General features: G+C 46.5%; 1 protein-coding gene across 2 annotated transcripts in view; it reads left to right on the forward strand.

The window, feature by feature from the left end:
* The first annotated feature begins 918 nt into the window (after window positions 1–918).
* Window positions 919–15709, forward strand: part of skila (SKI-like proto-oncogene a) — a 34923-nt gene continuing 20132 nt past the window's right edge. The window contains exons 1-2 of one of the 2 annotated variants that reach the window (XM_051069921.1): window positions 919–1270; window positions 3628–4908. In XM_051069921.1, coding sequence (XP_050925878.1) covers window positions 3787–4908 — 1122 coding nt within the window. In that variant the 5' untranslated portion in view covers window positions 919–1270; window positions 3628–3786. The remainder of the gene's footprint in view (window positions 1271–3627; window positions 4909–15709) is intronic. The other variant, XM_051069920.1, reaches the window with a different exon arrangement.

Here is a 15709-nt window from a genome sequence, read left to right on the forward strand (position 1 = left end):
CATGCAGGCAAATGTCACCCAAGGCCACATCAATAAAACTGATCTACAACACGATTCAAGCCAAAAGTAATCAGAGACATGAAGCTGAATATAGGTCGGGACGAGGAAAGAAAGTAAGTGAATTTTTAAGATGATACTACCAAAAATCAATGTACTTTTTACTCCAAAACATTTTTCTGGGTAGATACAGTTACTTTTCAGATTATGACTTCAAATAGAATAATTATCGTGAGTTATTTCCCCTGTAAGCTTCTCACATGGTTTCATTTAATTAACAGTTTGAGCTGCAAATGTTTCACAAATAAGAGAAAAATCTCATGTCCTTTCAGATTTATGTTTTAAACCTTTAGAGTGAGTCTGACTCCTGTCTTATACATCATTAAGAGGCCATTTTCCTGCAAAATGTGTAATTTTTTTTTATATATTGGTGTACTGATACTTTTACTTAGGAGGATCTGAGTACTTCTCACAGCAGTGAAAGTAAAGAGCAATAAAGAGCTACTACAGATCTAGTTTAAAGCCCTAAATTGTTTTACTTTATATTGAGTTTCTTTATTTTAAAGTTGTATGTGTAGCATTATTCCAACATAGGAAAACTATAAGGCTACAGACAACAATTATTTTTAAATGATGAGGTCTGACAGCTATTTTCTTGAATAACTGATAGTGAAAAAGGCCTATTATTATCCCCTGAAACCTACATTAACAATTCAAATAGTGGAAAAATGCATACATAATGAGTTTATTGTGATAAAAAAAAACAATGAAACTTGCAAATATTCTCAAATAAGAAGCTAGTATCAGTGAATCAAAAATCAATCAATCAATCGGTCAGGTTTTTGGGGGGTGAAACTACCATGTATAGAGGGGGTCAATAACAAATTTAAACCCCAGGAGGTTCATCCGGTCGTGCGTTTAAAAACCTCCTTAAAGTCCCCGGAACCTGGTTTTGACATCCACCATCTTCCCCCACTCCACTCTCTCTGCTCGCAGTTATACCTACTGCTGGAGGAAAGAAACGTCCCAGACTGTGTGAGACAGACAGACAGACAGACGAGCAGACAGACGGATGGACGAGAGACACCCCCGCATAGTTTCCGTCAGCCGGGTGACGTCTCCGCCTCTCAGCCCGTGTGCAGCGTGACGTTACGGGGCTGTAGTGGAGCCTCTAGCTGCATCTTGTTGACGGTCCGCCAGGCTTTTCCAGTACTGAGAAGACCCCGGGCGAGTGAGGACGGCTCACGTAGAGACACACGCTGCGTTCAGGCAAGTGATTTTTTTAAACACGGACGGACGGACGGAGTCTTTTAAATGGACGTGTTTTTTTTTTTAACAGTTTGCGGATGTAGCTGTTGGTAGTTGATCCCAGCTCGAGACGATTAACGGTTGAGTTTGAATTCAGTCGCAGTGGACGGAGGGGAGAAGCTAACCTGGTTTAGCCTGCCGTGTCGCTCTCTATCTGGGGTTAGTCTGCTGTAATGTTAGCGCTTTCGCTCCCCTCGGTTAGCCTGCTTTATCGGTCACTACGCTGGGCTAGCCTGTCTTGGTAGTGTAGCGGGGTATCCTCCGTCGCAGCGGACAGCGCTGCTCAGTTATCCCCACTTGTGTGTGCTGGTTGAGCCAGCCTGCTCTATTATCACTCTCGTTACTAAAGGAAGGGGGGAGATCCTGGTTAAGTTAGCCTGCCTCATAGCCCACTACTCTGGTTAGACTGCTTCATAGCCGACTGTACCCGGGTAAGCTGGGGGGTTGCTAAGCTAGCTAGCGCAATTAATGTTGAACGTTAGAAGACGTTATAGCAGTTACCACACATTGCGCAGCTTTCTCTCTGTATTTATGTTGATGTTTGTAATCTAAACATCGCTTTATCAACGGTTTAAAATAATGTCACACACAAGTGCGTAACATTAAATGTGTTGTTTCAAGCGATTTTAACGTCGAGTGTATCGGACTAGGCGCTTATAACCCTACGATGAGTTTAGATACACGGGTCGCGCCGCGTTTGTAAACCCCCGTCGTGCCCTCACCAAATCGGTGTGTGCGTAACGCTCGACCACGGTGCCTTCCCAGACCAGACTGTAGTGTAGACAGTGAATGTCATTATCAGCGCTGTCTGCATACCAGTGCCGTCGTGGCGAGCCAGCAGAGGAGGCGAGGTACAGTTTGCAGACTGGAGAGGAGGGGGGGGGGAGGAGGGGGGTCGCTGGGGATGGAGCAGAGCAGGAGCATTATTATACGCGGTGTCCTTGCAGCAAAAAGGATACCAGAAGTCGAGGGGTGACATTAAGAAACATGTAATTGCTATGTATGACTAAGGTTGCTAAGAGGAAATGCCACAACGTTGTTGTACAGCAAACCAAATGCGGGCGGTGTGATTTCTGTCTTTTAGCACCCCCCCAAAAAAACAGTCAGGCTTAGGAAGAATCTGCCTCCCCGTAGATCATCATTTACTGGTTGCTGGTCTGATTTTGCAGTGTTGTTTTTAATTTGTCTTTTTTTCAATCGGCCCACGGTGATATTTGCCATTAAAACGCCTACAAACATCAACCCGTTTCGGAATGGGAGCTCGAGGTTTTTGCTCCGCAGCAGCAGCCTTTGATCAGTCGGCGGAAAAAAATGATGGGATGCAGAAATTTGCAAATGTAGTCAGTGTGGTCAGTTAACCCGGCGTGTGGTTTTTTTTGCCATTTTGATAAACCGAAATCTCCGCGTGGTGCAGATTTATAAATCAAATGCATGTCACGGCAAATTCACGATACAGTAAACGTTACATTTTAGAGCTGAAGTGCATCCAATCTGCCGTTCTTAGTGTCATATTGCAGCAGTAGCTATTATGAACTACATGCGTTTTTAAATTGGGGCTACCGGCTAAGTGTTGTTTACCTTATTACAGTAGACTTGGTAATTCCGCAGTAAAGCCTGATAGTGAAAGAGGTGGTGGTGGGGGGGGAAACACCGCTTTCCACACAGCTCTGTGTCAAGCTGTGAAAGGACTGAGAGAAGGGGGCGACTGCTGTTAACGCTTTTATCAATTGTTTTTCATGGAGTTGATGGGGTCAGCGTGGGGTAAGCAGACCTAGGGGAAGGCACAATATGGTTGGGAAGGGCACTTTCATTTGCAAAGTGAAATGTTTTTGACCATTGTGTATCAGCCTTACATTAACAAAGTAATGGGAGAGGGGCAGGGTGGTGGTTGTGGTGGCTGGGGAGGGGGTTGGTTGTTATGTCTGGTCAACTAGTTTCACCTTGTTAAAATTCTCACTTTGTGCAGGAAAGTTTGTTTCAAAACCTTTAGTGAAAACCTTGATGCAAATTTCCCCTGGGGTTCAATTACAAGGGCTGAGAAAGCCTTGTGTTCGTGTGAAGTATGGTAATGGCCATTTGGTTTAGTGGTCCATGCAAACAGCCATTGACCTCTTCAGCCCCCAGCTGGGACAGCAGCCATAAAACATTTAAACTCCTTATGGATATTTCATGCTCCACAACATTTTTTGATGAGATAATTTTCAGTTTGTTTATTCCTCTACAGGAGAAGAATCGATTAGCTATAGTTTAGATAATGACTGAATTATTTTTTTCCTGCCTCGACTCTGTTTTCTAAATTCCTGTTTTTTCACTCTCAGGAAGTGGATCAGAACACAGAAAACTTCAGTCACCATCATGCATGTGTCCAAGGACCAGAAGATTTGTGTCATTTGAAAAGATTTAAGGAGGGAAAAATAAAGACTCAGAGGAATATAAGAATTCAGTCAGCAGACAGAAACGACAGTAACCCAGTGCTTAGACATGGCCAGCACCCAGACCAGTTTGAAAACCCCTTTCAAAGACTTGACCTCCTTCAAGGGCAACATGAAACGGCTGTACAGAGACCGACTGGAAGACGCACCCATCAAGAAACGAGTGATGGCAGAGATCAACCTGAAGCGCCGCAGCTTGGATTCGCTCCCCAAAACTCCCAAGGTGAAGAGGGAGCAGATCGAGGATCTGCACCACGACTCTGACATGGATCTGACGGGTCGGGCTGAATTACACGTGGTGGGCTCTGCTAAAGCCCTGGACCTGAGCCCTGGGCTCAAACACACACTGGCCCAGTTCACCCTGAGCAGCCAGAGCTCCCTTGGGGGCCCAGCTGCCTTCTCAGCCCGCACCGGCCACGAGCACTCCCCAGCCGGCATGCCCCCCCTGCCCTCTCCTCCTGTTCTCGGAGGGGGCCCTCTGCTGGTTCCCTGTGACAGCTCTACCGAACTCACCCACTCGCTGCTGGAAGGAGAGTCCATCTCCTGCTTCGTCGTTGGGGGAGAGAAGCGGCTCTGCCTGCCCCAGGTGCTCAACTCTGTGCTCCGTGACTTCTCTCTGCAGCAGATCAACACGGTGTGCGACGAGCTCTATGTCTACTGCTCACGTTGCGACGCCGAGCAGCTGCACATCCTCAAAGTGCTGGGCATTCTGCCGTTCAACGCGCCTTCCTGTGGCCTCATTACGCTGACGGATGCACAACGGCTGTGCAATGCTCTGCTGCGCCCCGGGGCGGCCCTGCCTGCCGACCCCAGTGGCAAGCTGTCGGCCCAGGGCCTGCTGAAGGAGAGTGAAGCCAGCTTCCAGGTGGAGCACCAGTGTCTGGGGAAGTGCCAGGGTCTCTTTGTGCCCCAGTTCTACACCCAGCCAGAGGCACCCTGCATCCAGTGCGTTGAGTGCCAGTTGCTCTTTTCACCGCAGAAGTTTGTCATGCATTCACACAAGTCACCTGATAAGAGGACCTGCCACTGGGGCTTTGACTCAGCCAAGTGGCCCTGCTACCTGCAGCTTGCCAGGAAGTACCAGGGCACGCCTGAGGAACCCAAGCTCAAGCAGCTCCTGAACGAGGTCAAAGAGAAGTTCCACTACCAGCTCAAGAGGTCACTAGACAAAGTAAGTGCGCTTCAGAGTAATACTTGTGTCTTTGTTTCTTTTTGCTCGTTTGCATGCAACAATAAGTAGTTCATCATCTTTTAAAGTGTAGAGTTGATGGCTAGTTGACCTTTCTTCTGGTCAAGTCCCATATTCTAACTATTCAGCAGGTTTGACCAGCCTGTCGTATGGCTGGTGTTTTCTTAAACCAGGGTTGACCTGGTAAGTCTGACAGAGGACAGGTGGTGACATTTGCCTGGCCAGGTCTGATCAGACGAGGTGAGGCCAGCTGGCCACAGCTGAAGGGGAAGTGCATCATTTGTCCCCTTGGGTCACTTGGAGGTCACAGGGAATGTCACAGAACAAAAGGCCAATATACAAGGTTCAGGAAGAGACCGTTAAACTCCTACATGCAGTTAGGTTGAAAAATGTGCTCTAGTCTGCCCTAGGTAACTGGAAAAGAAAAATCCTCTTTGCACATTCCCACACAGTTTGAGAAAATGGAAAGCAGATCTGGTGTAAACCAAACTCAGGACATTTTTGGCTGGTGAGACATTACATGACATCTGTTAGAGAATTATTTTATAAATTCTGTTATGAGTTTCCTAGCAACTCGGACAAAATACAGGTGCTTCTTGAAATAAAATATCTAGATGTAGTATGAGTTGCAGTTCCAGGACTGGAGCTTGGACATTATTAGTGAGCATTTTACCTCCAGGCAAACTTGACAGTGAAATGGCTTCATTACCTTACTAGTATTTACCCCTTGAAGCCAGAATACTGCAGAGTCTTCCAAAGAGGATAATTTGCCGATTCCTCTTATTCTAACTATGGAGAAAAAAAATCATGTCATTGCAGTATCTAACCCACAAGGGCAGCAGGGCTATTGAAAAGCCAGCATTCAGTCGGGGGGAAAAAAAGCTCTAGATTGTTTCCCTGCCATTGACTGGTTTATGTCTCATGACCTCAGTCTGACCACAGTGGACTGCCTTTTTTGTATTGTTTTGTGGGTAAAGTTGGGGCTGTGTTTTTGTCTGTTTGGTGTGGTTTGTTTCACAGTCAAATCACCAGCAAACACTCATCTTGAACAGCAAGGGGCTCTCCTACAACCCTTACCCTTACTGTTTGTGATTATAGTGCACGAGGTAGCAGGTGAATTGAGAGACTGTGGAGAAGAGAGACTGCAGTGTGTGTGTGCAGGTGTGTAAGAGCACATTTCTAAAACACAACACATGCATTTTGAACTGTTTGTGTCCCCTAGATACAGAGATGTTTAGATTTTCCCTCCCGTCTGGTTAACTTGGTGTGCAAGTATGGCGGAAATACCGTCTGCTGTCTCGTCTAGCGTCCTGACCGCATTCCTGTCCCGCCTCTTCCCAATTGTCTTCCTCCTGCCTTGGTTTAAATAAGCATCTTAAAAGGTGTAGACTTTCTCTCTCACAGACATAGACATTTTATATGTTAAAAGTGAATGATGAGTGCTTCAATCTTTGTGTGTACAGTATTTGTGGGTTTTTTTTTTAAATGTGTGAGACATTGCCAACCTCAGTGTGTGTAATTAGCTGCTAACTGGTGGCTAGTATGACACATCATCATCTCTCTCTGTCTCACACTTTGCCAGCCTCTCTGGAGCCTCTGCCTCACCACAGTTTCAGGTGCTGTCTTCTCTCTGTGGGGTGATTTCTCAGTCGCTGGGTTATTTCCTCTTTGTTGTTGTTGGTGGTTCTTTTTTTATTTTGTTGCCGCTGTTTTCAGCAGGTAGCGGCTGGATCTTATCTTCTTCTGTTACTTGTGAGGGTTTGGTTTCATCAGAAATGGTGTAAAAATGTAAATTATTGTGGAAGTGAGATTCTGTGCAGTGGTCATATCCGTGTAGACAGACATGCACAAATGGGTAAATTCCTGGAACAACAGTTGCCTGTGAATCCACAGGAAGCAGGTGATTTTGGCATTAAAAGAGGATGCCACTCCACCACCTCCACCCCCCTCACTGGAGCGGATGTGTGGGTGTGCAAAAGGTCAGTGGCCACAGAACAAGGTGACCTGGCAGTGTCCCCACTTCACTCAGTCATGACACCGGGGTTTTGCCTTCCAACTCCAGCCGCTCACTGTTTATGTGTGTGTGTGTTTGTGCTACGAAAGTGTGTGTTTAACTGAACAGGAAGTGAGGCAGACGGACATGTCTCTCACCCTGAACATCCTCCAGACTCTGTCCAGCCGCCTCCACTGCACTGGCTGTGTGTGACTCATACTTTCCACATCCCAGTGGATGTTAGTGGAAGGCCAGCCAGGCAGCTTATAGTCACACATGCTTTTTAGAAAGATGGCTCACCTCAGCGTGTTGGCCTAACCTCGACAGCAGACCCCTTTCCCAGCGGCCCTTATTTACACACAGTGTCAATGCGCACATTTACAAGCAGTTCATAGTTTTACCGGCGTGCTCTGGGACCTCTAGAGGAGAAGAGAGACAAACAAGGGGAGCCTTCTGGAAGTTTTTTTTTTACCACTTTCTCCAATGGGCTACTAGTCCTGTATCCTGTTAGGAGTGTTTGGTTTGAGAAGGTGCAGTTAAAAACTCCAGGACTTGCTCTCTATAAACGACGCTTTGTGCCCTGAGGCGCTGCTACCATGTCTACTGATCCCTGCTGTGTAAATAGAGTTTGCTAGACAGACGCCACCAACAGACAGCAACAAGCCGAAGCCTTATCTGAAGAATTACTTTAGTAGACAATGAGTTCATTTTGCCTTCAGGGCTTGTGACGGACACTTGTACTTTCCACTGAGGCAAGATCATGTGTCGTCATTTTTACTGGGTGATTTTTTTTTTTTTTTTTTACCCCCTATCAAGACAGGAAGGAACAGAAAGTCCAATTTGATGATCATCCCCACCACCTTGTGAAATATCTATCTTGCTGGAGGGACATTTTGTGTGTTTGGGTTGCATGTCTACATGGCGTGTCATCAGACAGTGAAGTGGTGTATTGCCAAACGTCCGAATGATGCAATCCCCACAAGTGCTCACATTATGTCAAGTCATGTGTCAAAATGCAGAGGCACACAAAGGTCATTTTACTCTTTAAAATACAAACAATTATACAACTTGATTCACCAGAGTCATGAACCTTTCTCCTAGAACAAATCAGCTGTTTCCAAATAAGAAAAAAACTTTACAGGTTGATATTTTAGGCGTGTTTGCAAACCTCTGTGGTAGAGCACAACATAGTGAACATAGCTGTGTGCTGCTTATTTGCCTCAGCCTTGTTTGTAGTGTTTTGCTGGCCCGGAGTCAGAAGTGTCAGACGGAGAGAACAGCCTTCCTCTGTCTGCCTCCCTGGCTGGGCTGACACAGTGGCTGCGGCACAGACGGCAGACAGCTGCATCTCTCTGGCTTCCTCTATTTGCTATTTGGAAACCAGTGACTTCATTACCGCAGACCAGTGCAGCTGTACTCTCTGGCTGTCTCCTGGGCTGTCTGCTCTGTCTGTCTGTCTGCTTGTCAGTCATTCTCTTGGGCTGTGTCTAATTGGATTTTGGCAGGCATGCTAATCGTTCACTGTGCTGCCTTTCCTCCACCTCTCCCTCTATCTTGACGTCAATCTTCCATCTGCCTGCTTCTCTTGGGTTCATGTCCTCACACATCTTGACTTATGGCCTTCAGTCTCTTCTTCACTCTGCCATCATCAGCTCATCATACCTTTTTTTAACCCCAGATGGTTCTGCTGTTGCCCACGTGTGTCTGTAAACAGTCAATACCCCCTCGGGCCCCAATCAGTGGACAGTAACAAAATAAGCAGCCAAATGACCCGATAAGTCGATCGTTACATAAGCAATAAGACCACTTGTGTGCGTCTGTGAGGCGGATAAGAGGCAAGCCAGTGGCTATCGATCTGGTCTCTGTCCTTGATGGATGTGGCGAGTTGCTGGGTGACACGGACACTGAATAGAGGAGGAGATGGACCGAGGCAGGAAGAAATAGAAGAAGAGTGAAATGAGGAGACTGGGTTACAGGGGCCTCAGCTGGTGTTGCATAAGTTCCCCTCTTTAGTCTCCCAAGTTAACCTCACCTCCACTTCTGCTGTTGCCCACCTTAATTTTTGTAACTTAGACGGGCTGCCAGACAGAGGTAGGATCAGGCAGACATGCAGAAAGGGTACGTGTGGTCAAAAAACATACCACCCCTGAGGGGGGGGAAGGCACTTGAGCAAATGAGGTGAAGGCGGAGAAGAGAAGTAAAGAGTAAGAAGATGACAGGGTAAGGCCAGGACAGGTGGGTCTGGCTGTTGTCTCAGTCACAAACTACTCTACAATTCCATGAAACACGCTGTGTCTGCCAGGTTGTTACAGGGGGCTTGGGGCCCCAGCTCTTCTTTCCCTGGGTTGAAAATTAACCCCCCACCCCCACCCCACCCCAAGACCTGAGCTGAACCACAAATCTAGCCTGGAACAGCCCTCTTGATTGGCCAATCACATGCTGGGCTAGCTCGCATTTCCCCAGCTAGCACTCTCTCCTTTGCCCCCACCCCACCCCAACCCAAGACACCCATACACATATTTCTATGTCTGTTTGTGCATTTTCCAAAGAACAATTATCCACTTATACTGAAAACACAGCAGCTTCTTTGAACACTGGCCCAGAGTAACCTATAGTCTGTCGCGCCTGTATATAGTTTGGTGTGGAAGACTGTCCGTGTTCCACGTGCACAACACGCTGGGCCTTGGCCAGTGTTTGCTGCCTGTTGTAAAGGGCTAAATGGGGCCCCACAAGGTAGGAGGGGCTGAGCCGAGGGGCCTCTGGTATGTTACCATCAGGTCAGTGCCAGTATCACAGCTCCATAACAGCAGTGCAGTTCACTGGAGGAACGCCAGAGTCATTACTTCTCTGTCTTTCTTTAATAGATAAGAATCTTCTCAGGCTTTTGGTTTCTGAACCAACATTTGAAAACGGTCACAAGTCTCAGCCACAGTTCAGTTTGTTACTTAAATTAGTCGTGCACCAGCTTACAGCTTTCTTCTGTGCGCTGCAACCCCATAGTTAAAAAAATGTATCATTGGTTGCCTGGTGGTTATTTCCCACCCCAGCTGCAGCTTGTTATTTTTGACTGTTTCCTTGGCTTGGGCTCTTTTTCCCACCTCACCACCAGAGGAAGAAGAAGAAGATAATGTGCTGCTGTGGGACTGGTGTGAGCTAGCCACAGCAGCAAGCAGCAGAGATAGGTCAGTTGAGATAAAGTGGAGCCTGTGCCACGTCTGCCAACAGTCTCATAGACTAAACAAACTGGCAAAGCCCCTCCCAGCCAAATGCCCTGTGGGCTTTAAAAGAGCCCTGGGCTGACAGCCTGTTTGCATGTTCACTGTGCTCTGGCTAGCCTCACACCCCCCCACCCCCACCCACCTCAGGGCGTCAGACCAGTTTGTTGCTTGTAAGGAAAATGAAAGCGAGAACAAGTGAAAGACAGGGGAATATAATGGGCTACGAGTTCAAACAAGACTGTAAGAAGAGAAAGTAGCTTGGATCATAACATGTCTGACTAGCTTGCCCGGGTTGTTTTGCATGAGACCAGAATAATGAGGAGTCTTGGTATTAATTAATCGATGTGTTGATGAGAAGATTAGCTGTCCACTGTCTGGTCTCCCTGGGAGACAGTCAGACGAGCAGGTCGTGTGTGTGTGTTGGCGGGGTGGGGGGGCAGGGAGAGTCGGAGGCAAGGGAGGTGTACTGTAAAAGGACTGTGGGAGACTGCCAGCTTATGTGTGTTGTGTGCTAGCGGAGAGTGTGTGTTTGCATTTGAAAGGCTCTTCTGTGCCGCCTTCCCGGTGGGAACGGTGATTAATGAAGATATAAATGGAGAGACCCAGAGACGGCACTTTCCATAGGAGCACGGTATACGCAGCAGACTTACACACACCATATAGGCACTTAGACTCCCCCTCTGATATTTTCTCCCATAGCCTCAGTCTCCCAGACAGGGAGATAAACACAGGATATCAAAGGCGTGTCATGAGTCCCGCTGGGTTACCACCCGGCACATCCACAACACATTAAGCCCAGCCACTACGCTGATCAATTATGCATGTTGCAAACACAGGGAAATCAGGGGAAAATAGTCAGTCTGTACGATTAAAGGAATCCCCATCTCTCCACTTTGCTAGTAATGTTTTTGCGTGTTTGGTAAATGGCTTGTTATTTCCATATGGAAGTGATTCTGCTTCCCATGCTTGATTAAGTGTCCACGTTCTTTCGTCAAATGGTCCCACGTGCTTAAATGAGCATAACAATGGTGGCTGACTAAAGTGCAGCCGCGGCCTGTGCTAGTTTTGACCTTTCTCCACCACATATGCTCCAGATGAAAGCAGAAAGCACAGCAAACCACTGCAAGACTCTCAAACTAACTAAGCTCGGATAGGTGATTACTTGTCCTGTTAGTCCTTTATTTTGCAGCCTCACCTTTGCTCCACTAACATCAAACTCCAACTGTTTCTTTCCCTTCCACTGCTGGCTGCCTCTATACCCTGTAAATCCTTATCTCACCAGGGGCCTGACTGATGTTACTCAGGGCAAGGCTGTAAAGTTAGCAGCTGGGAAACAGACTGCATTACTGAAGGTGAAACAAGTGACATTTTGCGGTTTGGCCCAGACTTAAATCTCTCTCTGCCTCTGCCATGGTGAATGCTGATGTGTTTATCTCACCGCTCGCTATTCCCACCTGCAGTGACACTGCTCATGGGAATCATCTGTCTACCTGATATTTCTTAGGGCAGACACACACATGCAAACACGGAGTCTTCTTTGCCTCATATCCCTCAGGGGTCTGCACCAGCTCATCTAGATCCTGTAAATAGACGACTATTTCTCTCTCTGGACCCTCGACAGTCCCACTGCACCTCTTTACAGCATAAGCCAAGTAGTAGACAGTCCTCAAGGTCATTGACCTCAAGATGCAATTAATTACACAATAGCTTTAATAAAACATATCTCGTGTTTTTATTTGAGTGTACTTCAGCTGTGGAAGCCCTCGTTAAAGGTTGCGTGTGTTGAAGCTGGTGAGTGCACTTCAGCATCCTTGCATGCAAACCAAGTCAAGTCGTTCTTAACTGTGCCCAAGCAGCAGAGTGTGGTGTGTGCTTGTGTGTCTTGTCGCGCATGTGGCACTGATTCTTTGCGTGTCCGGCTCTTTTTTTTTTTTTCCTGGCTCCACTGTTGCTCATATTAAAACAGCCTTGCTGCTGGGGTGACTTGGCCGGCATGGAGCCCTGTTATCCTTGACTTTATCCTTTGAAGAGTGAAGCATTGCCTTGTGGTTTACAGTCTGGCTACATTTTAACCAGTTCCTGTGACAAGTGCACTTTGTAATGCTAGACGTTTTCTTTGTCATCACCATCAAAAAAATGCACCGGCTGAGACGCATCCTGATCCCAGATGAGGCCATATGTACAGTAGTTCTTAATAAAAATGACTCATGTTGAGGGAAAAAATCTTCCCTCCAGCCAGATGATGATAAATTTTGGCAAGGTTGCCTTTTTTCTGTTTGCCGCTTTGGCAGGCAGCCTGTTTTTTTTTTGTTTTTTTTTTTGTTCCAAAAAGCAGCGGGCTTCATGAAAGACTGTTGAAATTTTAAATTAGAAAGTCAAACTTTTTGTCCTTGTGTCATCAGAGGTGAATGACAGAAAGCCAGACTGTTATTTGACCATGACGTGAGCTTTGAAGTGTCCATATGGTGACATCTCTTATCAGACAGATGACGCATAGTATAAATACACGCAGAAGCATGCGATACGGCGCAAATAACACAATCCACTTTTCATGATTAAAGGAAGTCGAGGGTCAAACACAACCAGAAACACACAAACACAACCACCGCCACTCACCACCAGCCACTTCCTCCAGTCACCACGCCAACCCTCATCCTGCAGCGTGAGTCACGGTGCTCCATCAGTGCCGCGGTCTGCTCTCCACTCATCAGCGTCACTGTGGAGCCAGGACGAAGATTTATCACCGTCCGGGGTCTCTCGCTCAGTCTGTTTGATCTACACCCAGGTGTGTTCTCTTAGAGCTCTGACTCAACCGTAATGACATTTACCAAACCCAGCCGCGCTTTGCTCAGGCTGTTGTCGAGCTTGCCTCAGACAGTGACTGTTTTAATGAAGGAAGTCTGGTGATCAAGTGTGCGTGGACCATAGGTTTACCTGTCATAGCCTTTGGTGTGTTAATATCAGTGCAGGCAGGGATGGAAATGAATTGCATGTGTTCAATATTGATTTTTTTTTTTTTTTTTGATAATTCAGATTTTTGTTAGATTAAAAGTAAATGTATAAATATATAAATAAATGTATATTCTGCCGTCCACAAGCCACAGTTAAAGAAGACAGAATGGTCTTTGGAGACTTGTTCTGAAAATCAAGAGCTTGTGACATAGGGAAAGAGAGAGAGCGATAGAGGGAGAGTCATGGTGGCTGATGGATTTGCATTACAGGAGCTGTGTGTGCATGTGTTTGTGTGCGTGTGTGCGTGGGAGAGAGACAGGCGAGCCCGAGGGGCCCGGACAGCAAAGCCAAGCTGCCCAAGCAGAGACAAACACTAGAGGCTTCAAACAAGCTCCTGCATGTAATATAGATGAGACCGGAGCTCCCTGCAGAACAAGTCAGAGGTCCCAGGGCCTGTTTGGATTTAACTGTCTCTCTTTCCATGTGTCTGTGATAGATTTTACCCCGCGGGGCGTTTTGGCCAGGTGGAGCTTTCTCTTTGTAGCGCAGGGGACTGTATCATGGGTCAGACCTCCTTACCCTCTCTTCTCTTCCTCTTTCCCCCTGTGTCTTTCACCTTCCACCCCCCACTTCCCCCCGGCCTCGTTGCAGACAGCGTCGACCAACCGAGCACTGACATTTACTGCAGTACTCCACATTACAGCAGAGCAGCCTCCTGCGCTGAGGAAGAAGTAAACAAACCACAGATCGATATATGACTGCACACTACGACTTGTGAAGAGGGGATTTTAGTCAGAGGCAACTCTTTAAACACCCACTTTATTTAAGCGTGAAGCCTGTTTTTCTTTAGAGCTGTTTTTAGAGATGCAGCACAAAAGAGGGAGAGTTTTTATTTCTACCTTTCCCCAATAAACATTTACCAATTATGGTGTCTGATTGCATTAAGACTGGTCTTAAAATAGACCAAATTATGATGAGGTTACAGTTGCTGGGTGTTATTTAGCGACCAAATGGCTGTTAGAAGCAGGCTTCAGCACATATTTCGAGGCATTTTTAGTGGATGCTGTGTAATTTGTTCCAGAGACAAGAGGGTCGGGCAGTGTCTCCATTTTGTGTTTTTTCTCTCTCTCTCTGTAGTGATAGCAGTGCATTGCTGGCTTGCTGACAGCCTCTCTCAGCTTTCAGTCTGCTTAGCAACGCTCGTCCTCTCTTCTGCAGCTCTCTCGCTCCCCTCTGTCTCCAAGCACTCTGAGTTGTTTCATCCATTTGAATAGTAAGCTGAGTTCCCTTATATAGAAAACCAGTCAGCTCATTTGCCTTTTTGTGTGTGTGTGTATAGTGGTGGCGTGTGTATCCCTAATTGCAGATTTGAACCAGTAACCAACCTACCTCCAAACAGCGCCCCATTGCAGCAACCATCTCCAGAGACTTTTTTTTGTTGGGTTTTTTAGAGATGGCAAAGCACACGCACGCTGGCCCAGATGAAGCTCAAATGATGAGTACAGTCATCCTCAGACAAGACAAGGGCCCACTGGCCTCATTCTCAGTCGACGTGTCCTCCTGGGAGCATGAAGTGTGTCTGCTCGTGTCTGTGTGCGTATTTGTGCACGACAGTTTGCTTGCGGTAAACTACGTCATTCTCCTCATCCTCCTACACTGCTGTTTGATGGAGCTGTTGTTTGATGGGATGTCTGTTTACTTGCTTGTGCATCTGTGTGTGTGTGTGTCTCTGTCTCATGGCCTGGTTGACTCACATAGGTGAGCCCCGACAGCTTTGGTAATTAACGCTCTGGGGGGCCAGTGAGGAGGGAAAGTAGAGCACGCACACACACTGAGCTGCTGTGCTGGAGACGGTGAGCTGCACATGTATATGCAGATAGTATGCTCTCATGCACATGGATGATTTTTAAATGCCCTTCACAGACTCAAACACACTCCTTGTGCATATGTGTTTGTGTAGACAGGATTAACGCCACTGGCCACAAGCAGGCCCGTAATGTTTCATCTTTAACCTAATGACTTATCATGGTGGTAGAGACGATGAGGGGAAGATTTCATATGGATTTTAATACTCAGAGCCATTACGCCCTCATAATATGTCTCTGAACATGACAAGAAAGCACACAAACACTTTTCACTTTTTGCCCTGTATTACGCAGCCGAGAGGGCAAACAGGAAATTTCAGATATCACAAATCTCTCACCCATAGTGATCTTTCACAAGACTGAATCATACTTCCTTTCTCACGTAGCTGCCTGCATGAGCATGGCTGAAATGATCTTGTTTTACAATATATTTTGTCTGTACATGACTATTATTTGCAGTATTTGAGCTTGATGAGTTGAAGAGTGCCACAACTCAGTTGCACCTCTTGCTTCTGGTACAGTGTCTGAGGTATTTACAGTTACAGTAATGCAATTGAGTAATGAGCTACAACAATTATATCTGGCACTATTGATCAATTAATCATGTAGTATATGTCAGTTAGCATTCAAAGTGATGTCATTTTTCGGAATAAACGTCAAAAAGATTAAATGTTTTGCAGGAATTTCAGCCTGATAAATGACTTTAAATGATTAACAATCATTTCTGCTGACCAGCTAATCGATCTGCAATAATC

This window comes from Lates calcarifer, linkage group LG4 (assembly GCF_001640805.2).
Source record: "Lates calcarifer isolate ASB-BC8 linkage group LG4, TLL_Latcal_v3, whole genome shotgun sequence".
In the NCBI taxonomy this organism is placed as follows: Eukaryota; Metazoa; Chordata; class Actinopteri; family Centropomidae; genus Lates; species Lates calcarifer.